This window comes from Lepidochelys olivacea (genome assembly GCF_965140295.1).
Source record: "Lepidochelys olivacea isolate rLepOli2 genome assembly, chromosome: 6".
NCBI lineage: Eukaryota > Metazoa > Chordata > Testudines > Cheloniidae > Lepidochelys > Lepidochelys olivacea.
Window position 1 is genome coordinate 87078582 of NC_140416.1, and position 15037 is coordinate 87093618.

The 15037-nt window shown below is 49.4% G+C and overlaps 1 protein-coding gene across 5 annotated transcripts in view; it reads left to right on the forward strand.

Moving 5' to 3' along the window:
* The window catches only part of TTLL5 (tubulin tyrosine ligase like 5), a 208431-nt gene that overhangs the window by 177429 nt on the left and 15965 nt on the right, over nucleotides 1-15037 (forward strand). For 3 of the 5 annotated variants that reach the window (XM_084630661.1, XM_084630660.1, XM_084630662.1), the window contains one exon: nucleotides 4191-4276. The exons of the other annotated variants lie outside the window; for them this stretch is intronic. In XM_084630661.1, the coding sequence (XP_084486787.1) occupies nucleotides 4191-4276 (86 nt within the window). The remainder of the gene's footprint in view (nucleotides 1-4190; nucleotides 4277-15037) is intronic. 5 annotated transcript variants of the gene reach the window in all.

The following is a 15037-nucleotide window of genomic DNA, read 5'->3' on the forward strand; positions in this document are numbered from 1 at the left end:
AGGCCCTGTGACGGTGTCCCCTGAATAGATATGTGGACACAGTTGGCAACAGGCTTTGTTGCAAGGATAGGTTCCTGGGTTAGTGGTTTTGGTGTGTGGTTGCTGGTGAGTATTTGCTTCAGGTTGGGGGGCTGTCTGTAAGCAAGGACTGGCCTGTCTCCCAAGATCTGTGAGAGTGTTGGGTCATCCTTCAGGATAGGTTGTAGATCCTTGATGATGCATTGGAGAGGTTTTAGTTGGGGGCTGAAGGTGATGGCTAGTGGCGTTCTGTTATTTTCTTTGTTGGGCCTGTCCTGTAGTAGGTAACTTCTGGGTACTCTTCTGGCTCTGTCAATCTGTTTCTTCACTTCAGCAGGTGGGTATTGTAGTTGTAAGAACCCTTGATAGAGATCTTGTAGGTGTTTGTCTCTGTCTGAGGAATTGGAGCAAATGTGGTTCTATCATAGAGCTTGGCTGTAGACAATGGATCGTGTGGTGTGGTCTGGATGAAAGCTGGAGGCATGTAGGTAGGCATAGCGGTCAGTAGGTTTCCAGTATAGGGTGGTGGTTATGTGACCATCGCTTACTGAAAACACCATCCTAGCCACTATGGATGTAGAAGCCCTCTACATCAATATTCCACACAAAGATGGACTCCAAGCTTTCAGGAACACTATCCCCGATAATGTCACGGCAAACCTGGTGGCTGAATTTTGTGACTTTGTCCTCACCCATAACTATTTCACATTTGGGGACAATGTATACCTTCAAATCAGAGGCACTGCTACGGGTACCCGCATGGCCCCACAGTATGCCAACATTTTTATGGCTGACTTAGAACAACGCTTCCTCGGCTCTCGTCCCCTAATGCCCCTACTCTACTTGCACTACACGAAAGCTCATGCTCAAATAAATTGGTTAGTCTCTAAGGTGCCACAAGTACTCCTTTTCTTTTTGCAAAGACAGATTAACATGGCTGTTACTCTGAAACCTGTCATTGATGACATCTTCATCATCTGGACCCATGGAAAAGAAGCCCTTGAGGAATTCCACCATGATTTCAACAATTTCCATCCTACCATCAACCTCAGCCTGGACCAGTCCACACAAGAGATCCACTTCCTGGACACTATGGTGCTAATAAGCGATGGTCACATAAACACCACCCTATACCGGAAACCTACTGACCACTATGCCTACCTACATGCCTCCAGCTTTCATCCAGACCACACCACACAATCCATTGTCTACAGCCAAGCTCTACGATACAACCGCATTTGCTCCAACCCCTCAGACAGAGACCTGGGTTGGGGGGCCTACCTTGGAGATCTACAGACTCAGGGCAGGTGGTTGCAGTCCGAGATCCTGCTCCACATCAATATAAAGGCGCTCAGAGCAGTGAGTCTAGCCTGCCAGACCTTCAAGGACAGACTTCAAGATCAGTGGGTGGGGGTGTTGAACAACAATACCACCACCATGTTTTACATAAACAAAGAGGGTGGAGCCCACTCCTCCCCCCTCTGTCACGAAGCTCTCCAGCTTTGGGATTTCTGTATAGCCCACTCAGGACGCCTCCAGGTGAATAATCTCCCAGGCCTGCAGAACGAGATGGCAGATCGTCTCAGCAGGTCATTTCTCAACCACGAGTGGTCAGTCCATCCAGACGTCTTATATTCCATCTTCCAAAGGTGCGGCTTTCCCCAGGTGGACTTGTTCACCACTAGGACTTGTTCTGCTCCTTCCAGAGCAGTGAGTCTAGCCTACCAGACCTTCAAGGACAGACTTCAAGATCAGTGGGTGGGGGTGTTGAACAACAATACCACCACCATGTTTTACATAAACAAAGAGGGTGGAGCCCACTCCTCCCCCCTCTGTCACGAAGCTCTCCAGCTTTGGGATTTCTGTATAGCCCACTCAGGATGCCTCCAGGTGAATAATCTCCCAGGCCTGCAGAACGAGATGGCAGATCGTCTCAGCAGGTCATTTCTCAACCACGAGTGGTCAGTCCATCCAGATGTCTTATATTCCATCTTCCAAAGGTGCGGCTTTCCCCAGGTGGACTTGTTCACCACTAGGACTTGTTCTGCTCCTTCCAGAAACACAGTCCGGGCTCCATCCCAGATGCATTCCTGCTACCTTTGGAGGACCACCTCATGTACGCCTTCCCGCTTTTTCACAAGGTGCTGCTCAAAATCCTCAGAGACAGAGTAGACGTGATCATGCTGGCCCCAATGTGGCCATGACAACATTGGTACTCCATGCTTCTGGAGATGTTGGTGGACATCCCAATAGCACTGCCACTTTACCCAGATCTGAACACACGGGACCATGGTTGCCTCCTTCACCCAGACCTCCAATCCCTTCATCTCATGGCTTGGAAGCTTCATGGTTAAATCCAACAGAGCTCCAATGCTCGGATTTGGTGAAGGAAGTGTTGCTTGATAGCGGGAAACCTTCCACTAGGGCCACTTACCAAGCTAAGTGGAAAAGGTTCTCATGCTGATGTGAGCAGTGTCACACATCTCCACTTCAGACATCTATACCACTCATCCTGGAAAACCTACTACATCTGAAACAGCAAGGATTGGCAGGATCATCCACCAGGGTACACTTTGCGGCCTCTTGGCATTTCACCCAGGAGAATTGGGGTGCTCTGTATTCGCCAACTCCATGGTGGGCCATTTCCTAAAGGGTTTGGAAAGACTATACCCACACTTTTGACCACCTGTACTAGCTTGATCTCAATCTGGTCCTCTCCAGACTAATGGGAGCCCCGTTTGAACCACTGGCTGTAGGCTTCCTTCTGTATCTCTCGTGGAAGGTAGTGTTCCTGGTTGCTATCACTTCAGCCAGGAGAGTGTGTGAGTTAAAAGCACTGACCTTCGACACCCCCACAACCCCCCACCCCCAGTTTTCCATAAGGACAAGGTACAGCTCAGGCCTCACCCAGCCTTTCTGCCCAAGGTGGTATCTCAATTCCACATTGGACAGGACGTTTTTCTACCAGTCTTCTATCCTAAGCTGCATGCCAATGCGCGGGAGTGGAGACTTCATTCGCTAGACGTCCAGAGAGTGCTAGCGTTCTACACTGGGCGCACTAAACCTTTCAGGAAATTGAACCAACTGTTCATAGCGGTGGCAGGTCGGATGAAAGGGCTTCCGGTCTTCTCACAGCGCATTTCATCATGGATCATGGACTGCATCCATACTTTCTACGACCTCGCCAAGGTTCCAGCTCCGCCTATTACAGCGTACTTGATGCTGGCTCAAGCCTCATCTGCTGCTTTCCTGGCCCAGGTGCCCATCCAGGAGATCTGCAGAACGGAGACCTGGTCATCTGTGCACACGTTTACTACCCACTATGCCATCACACAACATGCCAGAGAGGATGCAGCTTTTGGCAGGGCAGTTCTCCAATGAGTGGTTCCTTAACTCTGACCCCACCTCCAGGGAGAGCTTGGGAGTCACCTGATTGGAATGGACATGAACAAACGCTCGAAGAAGAAAAAACAGTTACTTACCTTCTTGTAACTGTTGTTCTTCGATATGTGTTGTTCACGTCCATTCCAATACCCTCCCTCCTTCCCCTCTGTTGGAGTAGGCGGCAAGAAGGAACTGAAAGGGGGGTCAGGTCGGCAGGATCATATATTGAGTGCCATGAAGACGCCACTCCAGGGGGCTCCCTAGCCGACCTGACGGGAGCTGCTAAGGGAAAAGTTTCCGATGACTGTGCACATGGTGCACGCACACCTAATTGGAATGGACGTGAACAACACATCTCAAAGAGCAACAATTACAAGGTGAGTAACTGTTTTTTCTTTTCTGCTTCAGAGCACTGAGTAGTATGGACGCCATGGTACTATTAAGTGTGTTTTGTGACTTGGCAGCTCAGAACCAAATGCTTTTTCCTTCACTTCCCATCTACTTCTACTTCTCTCAGAGCCAGGCACAGGGGCACTCAGGACAAAAAGCTGCATATAGAAGGAGTGGCTCTTGAAAGTGCCTGTGGGCTCACTTATCTCCCTTCTGCCTTTTTGGAGCTTCCTGCTGGCACTGCACATTTCTTCCCACATTCAGGTCGTGTTTTGTGGCTCCCATCTCTGAGCCCCAGTGGCCTATATGACTTAGTGTCTCTCAAGGCAGCTAAACCTTTGCACTGGCCTGGCCTTTCCATGCTGATCTCGTTCTAATTCAGTGATTTTATTTGCCAGGGTAACTTCTATAGAAGGGCAGCTGAATGGATTTCAGAACAGCCTTAGCAGTGCAGCATCCTGTGAGCCAGGCACAAAATCCACAGGTGAGTACAGGTCCCACAGACAAGGAGAGACGGGTAAAGGAATGTAATGATGGAGTGTGTTGATCTCCAGCAGTTGGCAGGGAAGAGGCCGACCCTCTGGCTAGAGAAAAAGACACAGTTGCTTACCCTGAGTGCAGTGGTTTGCAAGTAGCAGCCCTGGGGCCATCTGAGGGTGGAATTCATTCCTCCTGGGACACTGTAAAAAGGACTTACCGAGGGAGAGCTGGGGCTGAGTCTGGCAAGGAGAGTTGGAGATGAAGGATCCCTAGAAGCAGAGTTGAAAGGAGAGCTTGGCTAAAATGAGCCACCTTTGCTTTTAGCTTTGGCTGAGGCACATTCTGCTGTTTCTGTTTAGCCTTTAAAAGGCCAAGGCATTTTTTACTTTTACTTTTCTGTCTTGCAATAAAGCCTCTCTGTCCAGAAAGGGTTACTTTAGGGATGTCCTATGGATTTGTCTTCTCTAATTTTCTTACTTCTCTGGTTCATGACTGCTTAATTCAAAGAGGTTTCTCTGGGACTGGTGTTGAGGGAACAAGAATCTGATCTTTTTCCACTGCTTCAAAAGTGTCTGCAGAACAGATATGTTGTTGGTTTAGATGAACCAAAACTGTATATGATATTATTGCCAGGGCCCTGTGTATTCTGTGATGCTGCAGCCATGGAATTTGTAGCAGAATTGAGCTCCAGAATCTGAGCTTTAATTTTTAAAGAATTATATTTTTAGCCCTTATGGTTGCTGAGAAAACCATGAGAACATGACATGAGTGTCTCTGATGCAGTGATTTCTGCCTGAGTCTGCACAGCCTGAAACAATAGCTCAAAAAGAAGTGACCTGCCCCATTCATCTCCAGTGGGGAGGTTAGCTCTAAAATTTAAAGATGACATTTCCAATATTAACATTAACAATTTCATTGCTGATCCTTCAGAATAGCTAATGTAAATTCTTGTGCAATTCCAAACTGCCTCCCACGCTTTACCACCTGCAAAGCCTCCGGCTTTCCTACCAGCAGTTTTTACAATAGTTAACAGAAAAATCTGCATCCCACTCAGCCCTGATAGTGTGGGTGTGGACAGTGTAAAATGAGATTCAATATGAATAAATAACACAATTTCACTATTTTCATGTATATGTAGTTGCTGCAGAATTTCTAGTTTGCACAACTCAAGACCTGTTTGCTGCAGAATTTTGGGGCCATGATATACATAGGGCTACAGATTAAAAGCCCAGTCCTCAGGATCTGACCCAAAGACACTGATTCTAGTCCTGGAGCATGCAATGGGAAAAAATAGTGGGTGCTTAGCACCCACTAGCCACAGCTGTTTGGGCAGCTGCCACCAATCAGCTGTTCAAGCGGCTGAGGGAGGCACTTGTGGGAGGGTGGAAAGCAGCGAGCAGTGGGCAAGCAGGGCCTTGGGGGAGGGTTGGAGTGAGGGAGGGAAGAGGCAGAGCGAGGGCGGGGCCTCGGGGAGGGGTGGAGCAGGGGTGCAAAGAGGAGGAGTGAGGGTGGAGCCTTGAAGAAGGGGCAGAGTGGGGGCAGGATGAGGGTGGGGCCTCAGGGGAGGGTCTTGGGGCAAAGCGGGGGTGGAGTACCCCTAGGGAAAAAGAAAACTCAGTGACTATGATATGACCAAGCTGATTTATGCTATCCTGCATGAACATGCCAGTCTGTTGAGCACTGTTCTTCTCTGTTCTGTTGTTCTCTCTCGGTTGCTCCCTCCTTAGCTCCCGCCATTGCCACCCTACAGTCTTCAGCCTTGCAGGAAGCAAACCTTCTACCTAAAATGTATTCTCCAACTCCACTCTGGCCAGTGCTGAAAGTAGCTCCTTCAGTTGATCCTGTATGTATCTACTGTAACTGCAGGCAGCAACCCCTCCCTATTTCTGTGAGCATCTTCCAGGAATTAATGCAGAGCACGTGTGTGGGGAATTGTCAGTAAATGGACAATAGACAGCAACAGCCTAAAACTTTAGGAAATGTAAGCTAGATAGTATGGATCTCTTGGTAATTGTGAGGTCCTCTTTAAGGGAGGGATGTAACCATTCATACTGGGAGTGTTCAAGGTGAAATGAACACATGAGGTAGAAATCTGAGTCCTCTCCTGCAGGATGTGGCTAGCTGACCCAGGGCAAACCTGCCTCTCTGAATCTGAAATGAAGAGTTTAGACCAGAGCATGTTGTATAAGCTCGAGCAACAGAGCTTGAGAGAGGGCTAATGGAAGCATGACTTGCTGGGTAAGCCACTTAAAGCCTTCTCCTTGCCCCGGAAGAAAAGTGTTACAGCTCCAAGAGTAGTGTGTGCTATTTCAGTGAGCAGAATAGCTGGTGAGAAGTGATTGTTGCTCTTAATAATGTGAGAGGAAGATATTTTGTCCAGTTCAACATTAGGCCCCCCTCTTCCAGGTGTCTGAGGGACTAAGCCATTTTTCTTCCTCTCCCTCTGCAACCCAGTACCTTCTTTGTTCTGTAGCCCTTCTTTCTCTCATCATAAGGTTTGATTGGTTATCATTTCATTTATGAGTAGTGCCCTACATGTGCTAGAGAGATTGGAGACATGAGCCCTGCCCTGAGGAGCATGCAGTCTAGATCAGATACAACATGGCATGACTTTGGGCAAGGGAGAAGGGAGGTTGTTCTGAGGGACTCATTCTAGAAGTAGAATGGATAGTAATCTGGAAAGGCAAGAGACTAAACAGGGCAGTTCCATGCACAGCCCCAGGGACAGCAAGGGAGGATGCAGGCAAAATACCCTCCCTTCCATCTCTCAGCGTGAAAGTTACACATGGATTCTAAAGTGTCAGGAGGAGCATTCACTCTCTGCTTGGCCCATTCAAACTCAGTTTATTAGGTTCTGACGTGGAAACCTTCAGGGTAGTGAATTGGGAAGCAGCACAACCAAGTCCACTAGGGCAGATGGGTTCGGGAGAGTATTAGTTGGGCAAACTTATGGAGCACCTTGGGATTGGTCCTGCTCCCTAGTGGGCAGGGCTTTGATAGCCTTTCCCAACTCAAAAGTCAATCAAAGAAGCCAGTGGAGAGGTCCTTCTGCACATTTGATTATACGGTAGTATCTGTGCAGGGTTTAGAGCTGCATCTCCCTCCTCCACTACTGCTAGGCTGTAGAGACTGCTCCTGGATGAGTCCTGCCCTTTCTAATCTATAAGATAGGGTGAAAGAGGCACACTTGTCTGAGAAGGCCAGCCAGACACCAACATACAGAAGGTGAAATACTGGCTCAATGGAAGTCAATGTAAAAAACTCCCATTGACATCATTGGGACCAAGATTTAAAACAGAGGCTCTAAGCCTCTTTCACATGTCTGTCCTGCCAGTGTATATCTGTGGGTATGTTTCAGAGTGGTAGCCGTGTTAGTCTGTATCACAAAAACAAAGAGGAATCCTAGTGGCACCTTAGAGACTAACAAATTTACTTGGGCATATGCTTTTCTGGGCTGAAACCCACTTCATCGGATGCATGGAGTGGAAAATACAGAGTAGTATAAATACACAGCAGATGAAAAGATGGGAGTTGCCTTTACCAAGTGGGGGGTCAGTGCTAACGAGCCAATTAAATTAAGGTGGAAGTGGGCTATTGTCAACAGTTGACAAGAAGAGGTGGAAATCACTTTTGTAGTGCTAATGAGGCCAATGTAATGAAGGTGGCTCATTTCAAACAGTTAACAAGAAGGTGTGAGCATCAGCAGGGGGAAATTAGTTTTTGTAGTGACCCATCCACTCCCAGTCTTTATTCAGGCCTAATTTGATGGTGTCCAGTTGCAAATTAATTCCAGTTCTGCAGTTTCTCGTTGGAGTCTGTTTTTGAAGTTTTTTTGTTGAAGAATTGCCATTTTTAAGTCTGTTTTTGAGTGTCCAGGGAGATTGAAGTGTTCTCCTACTGGTTTTTTAATGTTATCATTCTTGATGTCAGATTTATGTCCATTTATTCTTTTGTGTAGAGACTGTCCGGTTTGGCCAGTGTACATGGCGGAGGGGCATTACTGGCACATGATGGCATATATCACATTGGTAGATGTGCAGGTGAATGAGCCCCTGATGGTGTGGCTGATATGGTTAGGTCCTATGATGGTATCCCTTGAATAGATATGCAGACAGAGTTGGCACTGGGGTTTGTTGCAGGGTTTGGTTCCTGGGTTAGTGTTTTTGTTGTGTGGTGTGTGATTGCTGGTGAGTATTTGCTTCAGGTTTGGGGGCTGTCTGTAAGCGAGGACTGGCCTGTCTCCCAAGGTCTGTGAGAGTGAGGGATCGTCCTTCATGATCGGTTGTAGATCCTTGATGATGCGCTGGAGAGGTTTTAGTTGGGGGCTGTAGGTGATGGCTAATGGCGTTTTGTTACTTTCTTTGTTGGGCCTGTCCTGTAGTAGGTGACTTCTGGGTACTCTTCTGGCTCTATCAGTCTGTTTCTTCACTTCACCAGGTGGGTATTGTAGTTTTAAGAACACTTGATAGAGATCCTGTAGGTGTTTGTCTCTGAGGGATTGGAGCAAATGTGGTTGTATCTTAGAGCTTGGCTGTAGACAATGGATCGTGTGATGTGGTCTGGATGAAAGCTGGAGGCATGTAGGTAAGTATAGTGGTCAGTAGGTTTTTGGTGTAGGGTGGTGTTTATGTGACCATCATTTATTTGCACTGTAGTGTCTAGGAAGTGGATCTCTTGCGTGGACTGTTGTATGTTGTAATCCTTTGGGGCTGGATGGGTCTGCAGTCACACTACCATAAACAGAGACACATGGAAAAGCTGTTTGGGTCCCTGCTGTCCCAGACATACCCACTGGGCTATTGCTGCCTTCTGGTTGTTGTTAGCATAAGGGATGTGAGGGTCAAGTAGTGGGGAGGCTTCTGTGCAGAGGGAAGGAGGGACAGCCCCAAGCTAAGCCATCTTTTCCATTTTCCAGGTCCTTTGGAAGTTGGCCCCCAGCTTATATTCGCCAGATCCAAATCTTTTTCCAGCCGTTCCAGATCCAGTGGCACAGTTGTAGGGCAGAGAAAGAGAAAGACAGTGCAGGCAGGGCCAGTTTAAGGTAACAGCAGCCATTGGACTCCCAGACCATTCTTCTTCCTCTGTCCTCAGAGGTAACTCTGATAGCCTTGCTGGGGTAGTAGACCTCGGTGCTCAGCAAAGAGAAGAAGAGTGAGAGAGGCAGGTAATCCAAGAGAAGGTGAGTCTGAGGTTCTGTGGAAGTGAGAAACATAGGCATTTATAGAAGCTGGCAACCAATCTGCTCAGATAAGAATCCACTTGCAGGTGGTACTGCAGCTGTAATAAAATACTAGTTCTTCTTTGAGTGCTTGCTCATGTCCATTCCATTGTAGGTGTGTGTGCTCACCGTTGCACTAGCGGCAGAAGTTTTTACCCTCAATGGTATCCATAGGGGACAAGCTCTGGCAACCTCTGGAGTGGAGCACATATGCGCTGGTATAAGGGTGCCGCTGGCCCCTTCCCTCAGTTCCTTCTTACTGCCAGTGTCGCTCCCCTTGCTCTAGCAAGTGGTTTCCTTCTAGTGATTCTTTGAATTTTTTTCTTTGTAAATAGTTGTAGTTAGTTGATAGTTAGCAGTTCTTAATAGATTAGTTTCAGAGTAACAGCCGTGTTAGTCTGTATTCGCAAAAAGAAAAGGAGTACTTGTGGCACCTTAGTGAGCTGTAGCTCACGAAAGCTCATGCTCAAATAAATTGGTTAGTCTCTAAGGTGCCACAAGTACTCCTTTTCTTTTGCTTAATAGATTAGTATACCTTAGTGATAGCTAGTGCCCTGAGGGACTTAGCCCAGAGACGGGGCATGCCCTGCTCCCTGGGCTTCAAGCCTTGCAATCGCTGTAAGAAGCCCATGCCAATCAGCGATCCACAAATAAGCTGTTTAAGTGTCTGGGTGAATCCCACATTTGCGAAAAGTGTCACATTTGCAAGGGATTCAAGCCCCGGACCAAGAAAGAAAGAGATATTAGTCTGCACATGCTCCTCATAAAGTCAGCACTTTCACCAGCCTCGGAGCCGGCACATTCGGACTCGGTACCTAGTACTTCGGCATTGACGAGAAGTGCCCCCTGGCACTGAATTTCTCTCGGTGCCAATCCCCGTTGCCGGTACCAGCCAAAAGGCATAAGAAACACATGGGAAGGGGGTGCTTCCTGGGCATCCATAAGGGCAAGGATAAAGGAGAAGTGGAGCCTAGACTGGCTTGGACTATCTCGCCATCTCTGGAATCCAGTCAGGCAGCAGCCTCACTGGTTGAACCTAGCCCACCCCACGATCTGCCTCCTACATTGGGGAGTGGTAGAGGCACGTGGTACCTCATGGTGCCATCCACCCCGGAAGCCTTTCAAGCGGCAAAAGACATCTTCTCCCTCCCTGTGCCACCTACTCCTCGGGAAGAGAGGCCCAAGGACCCCTCCCTCCCATCCGTTTCAAGGCGAAAGCCTTTAATGGCATCCCTACATAATTGACCCCCGCGGCACTGTACCCCAGCCCCATCTCAGTCTCCAGGGCCGTGCCAGCAACCTCCAGAGCTGCACTCTGGATCACAGACCCGTGACCAGTTGATGAATTCACAGTACAGAATGCCAGACTCCAGGCACCAATCCCCGGGATTCCGACATGAGTCACCGGACCCACAGTACTGGGCTGCAGAGGCATGCCGTCAGTTCCCGGAACCCCGGCAACAGTCATCTGGCAGGCACTGCTCACCAGTTCCCAAGCACTGCTCACCAGAGCCTCCTTGGTGCTCTCAGGAGTCCTGGCACCGCTCCTCCAAACCTTGCCAGTTACCACTGTCCCAACACCGGTTGCCAGAGCCCCAACGCTGGTCGTTGATCATCAGAGCATCATGGACGGTCCCCGTGCTCCCGGTCCTGGTCACCAGAGCCTGCACACCGTCCTCGGAGCAAGTGATATCACTCCCCACATTATTACCGGGCCTATGCACAATACTGTTGGTCACTGGATACGCAACATGACTCGGCAGGTTCCTGGTACCGCTCCCCGAATGGCAGGTGCAAGGCTGCCAGATACAGCAGGGAAGTCTACCTTATTGTGATGCCAATTTGGTCACCTGAGGAAGATTATGCCTCCTCAGGCTCTGAGAGTGAGGAGTTGCTGGCCCTCAGAGACCTAACACCACTTGCAGTCAGCAGGTTTTCCCCAGGGCCAGTCTACAAGTACTTGGCCACAGGATCAAAGGCTGGGGCCCTGCTAGAGGTATAACCCATGAGCACGTTCCTAAGCTGGGAGTCCTCAGACCCACCAGTCATAGATTCATAGATACTAAGGTCAGAAGGGACCATTATGATCATCAGTCTCAGAGGCATCAGAAAGACCTTCAACATCAGTGTCTCACCCCCCTATACCCCAGAGCTTGGATGTTGGGTTAAGCCAAGGGGCCCAGGAACCACTCCCTCCAGGACATGTGGCTCCCCAGGCAAGGAACACGGAAGCCGCCCCTCACCCTGGGCTGGTCTCCTCCTCCTCATTACCTGATGAGGAAGTAGCAGGCCCCTTGCAGATGGTGCCTCAAGATGATGTCAGAGCCCACCAGGAGCTTCTTAAATGGGTCGCAGCAAACCTGGGATTGAAGGCGGAGGAGATGTTCAAACCAGCGGACTCCCTATTTGACATGCTGGCCACAGCGGCCCTGTCCATGGGTGGCCCTTCCCGTCCATGATGGGGTGGTCAAGATCGTAAAAGCCCTGTGGCAGACCCTGTCATCCTTGCGACCAATGTCCAAGAGGGCAGAGTGCAAGTATTGTGTCCCTGCAAAAGGGTTCGATTATTTGTACACGCACCCCACCCCCGGGTCGCTAGCAGTCGTGGCGGCCAACAAGTGCGACAGGCAGAATCGGCCTAGCTCAACCCCCAAGAATAAAGGCGCGAAGTGACTCTTGTACGGCAGGAAAATTTATTCTACAGCCAGCCTACAGTTTCACATTGCAAACCACCAGGCCCTGCTCGGCAGATATCATTTTAATGTATGGCAATCCACGGCCAAGTTTACTGACTCGCTCCTGCAGGACTTTAAGCAGGATTTCAATGCCATATTAGATGAGGATAGAGAAATTGCAAGAGCCTCCCTCCAGGCCACCTCAGACGCGGCAGATTCCACAGCCAGAGCCATGGTGTCGGCGGTGTCAGTGAGGCGGGCGTCATGGCTGCAATCATCTGGCCTGTCAGCGGAAGTCCAACAATCTATCCAGGATCTCCCATTTGACAGCTTGGCCCTGTTTGCTGAACAAACGGACCACAGATTACATGGCCTGAAAGACTCTAGGACCACTCTTTTCTCGCCTGGCCTGTAACCCCCAGCTCATGCTAGGAAGAGATTTAAACCTCAGCACACACAGAGGTTCACGAGCTCGGCCAGAACAGAACCATACCGCAGAAAGAGCAGGGGATATAGACATCGCCAAGGTCAACCGTTGGCAGTGGGGTCTCATTTGGGCTCGAGCCACGCCCCTCCTAAGAACAAGCAATCATTTGAAGGTACAACCTCCCAGCCTGCAGCCAGGATCTATCTCACCCTTTATATTTCTGACCATTTGTTACCTTACCTCCCCGCTGGGACTGCCATAACTACGGACCACTGGGTCCTCAGTACAGTGCCAGTGGGGTGCACCCTCCAATTTCTGTCCCTCCTTCCCACCCCCCTTTCCTGTCCCTCTTTAGAGATCCTTCTCACGAGCACCTGTTCAGCCAGGAGGTACAAGGCCTCCTACAACTGGGGGCAGTAGAGGAAGTTCCTGCGGACCAAAGAGAGAGAGGTTTTTACTCCCAGTATTTGCTCATTCCAAAGGCGGCCTATGCCCCACCCTAGACCTGCAGAACCTCAACAAATACCTCAAAAAGTTGAGGTTATGCCTGGTCTCCCTGGCCTCCATCATTCCCTTCCTGGAGACTGGTATGCTGCCTTCGATCTGAAGGATGCGTATTTTTATATATCCCGGCCACAGGAGAGTCCTATGGTTTGTGATCAGTCAGATACACTACCAGTTCCCTGTGCTCCTGTTTGGCCTAGCGATGGCGCCAAGAGTGGTTACAAAGTGCATGGATCTTGGAATTCTGAAAGACGTCCAAGTAGATAAATTCATGGAGGATAGGTCCATCAATGGCTATTAGCCAGGATGGGCAGGAATGGTGTCCCTAGCCTCCGTTTGCCAGAAGCTGGGAATCAGCAACAGGGGATGGATCACTTCATGATTACCTGTTCTGTTCATTCCCTCTGGGGCACCTGGCACTGGCCACTGTCGGAAGACAGGATATTGGGCTAGATGGACCTTTGGTCTGACCTAGTAGGACCATTCTTACGTTCTTATGAGATCCGGTTCCCCAGTGGGATCTCAACCTGGTCCTCTCCAGGCTCACCAGTTCTCCTTTTGAGCCTCTGACCTCTTGCTCTCTTGCACCTGTCGTGGAAGGTCACATTCCTTGTAGCCATTACCTCAGCGAGACGAGTGTCCGAGATTAAAGCCCTCACTTTGGAGCCCCCGTATACAGTGTTCTAAAAAGACAAGGTGCATCTGCTGGCCTTCCTGCCAAAGGTGGTGTCGCACTTCCATGTCAACTAGGATATCTTCCTCCCGGTGTTGTGTCCAAAGCCTTACACAACCAATGAGGAGAAGTGTCTGCACACTCTAGATGTCAGGCGCACCCTAGCTTTCTACCTGGAGCGCACCAAGCCCTTCCGCAGATTGACCCAGCTCTTTATCACATTAGCTGACAGGATGAAGGGCCTTCTGGTGTCCTCTCAGACGATTTCGAATTGGATCACCACCTGCATCCATACTTGTTACGAGTTGATGCAGACTGTGCCTTCACCGATAGTGAAGGCTCACTCTACTAGGGATCAGTCATCTTTGGCTGGCCCATATCCCCATCCAGGACATCTGTAGAACTGTGACGTGGTCATCGGTACACACTTTCGCGATGCATTACGCCATCTAGGTGATGGCAAGCCAGGGATGATGCTGGATTTGGCAGAACTGTGTTGCAATCGACACGTCCGTGAACTCTTACCCGCCTCCGAAGGTACCGCTTGAGAGTCACTTACAATCAAATGGGTATTGAGCAAGTACTCAAAGAAAAAATGGTTACTCACCTTTCGTAACTGTTGTTCTTCGAGATGTGTTGCTCATGTCCATTTCATGACCCACCCTCCTTTCCCTCTGTCGGAGTTCCAGCAAGAAGGAACTGAGGGAGGGAGGGGGCTGGTGGCGCCCTTATACCGGCGCATATGCTCGCTACTCCAGAGGGCGCCAGAGCCAGTCCCCAACGGATACCACTGAGGGTAAAAACTTCCGGCACTGGTGCATGTGGCAAGCATTCACACCTACAATGAAATAGTCATGAGCAACACATATCGAAGAACGGTTACAAAAGGTGAGTAACTGTTTTTTATGGATGCTGTGAGCCTGACTTGAACTCGTGATAGTAGATCGGAGCACAAGGTGAGTGTCACTTCTGCTGTGACACTACCCAAGGTTCTGAACCAAGCAACCAATGCAGATTAGGAATCTTAACCTCTAGTTCTTCTGATTTTCTCAGGTGTTGTACATCCACAAGCCCCCCGCCTACCGCATTGACTTTAATGAAAGTAGTGGGTGCCCCGCAACTCTGAAAATCAGACCATATGGGCAACCATTACTATATTACCAGTTCCACCGGAGAAAACTCTAGTCCCTCTATATGAACCAAGTTTAGATTCACCCTGCCTTAGACTGAGGGTCCCTAGAGAGAACTATTCCACTGCTATTTTCTCC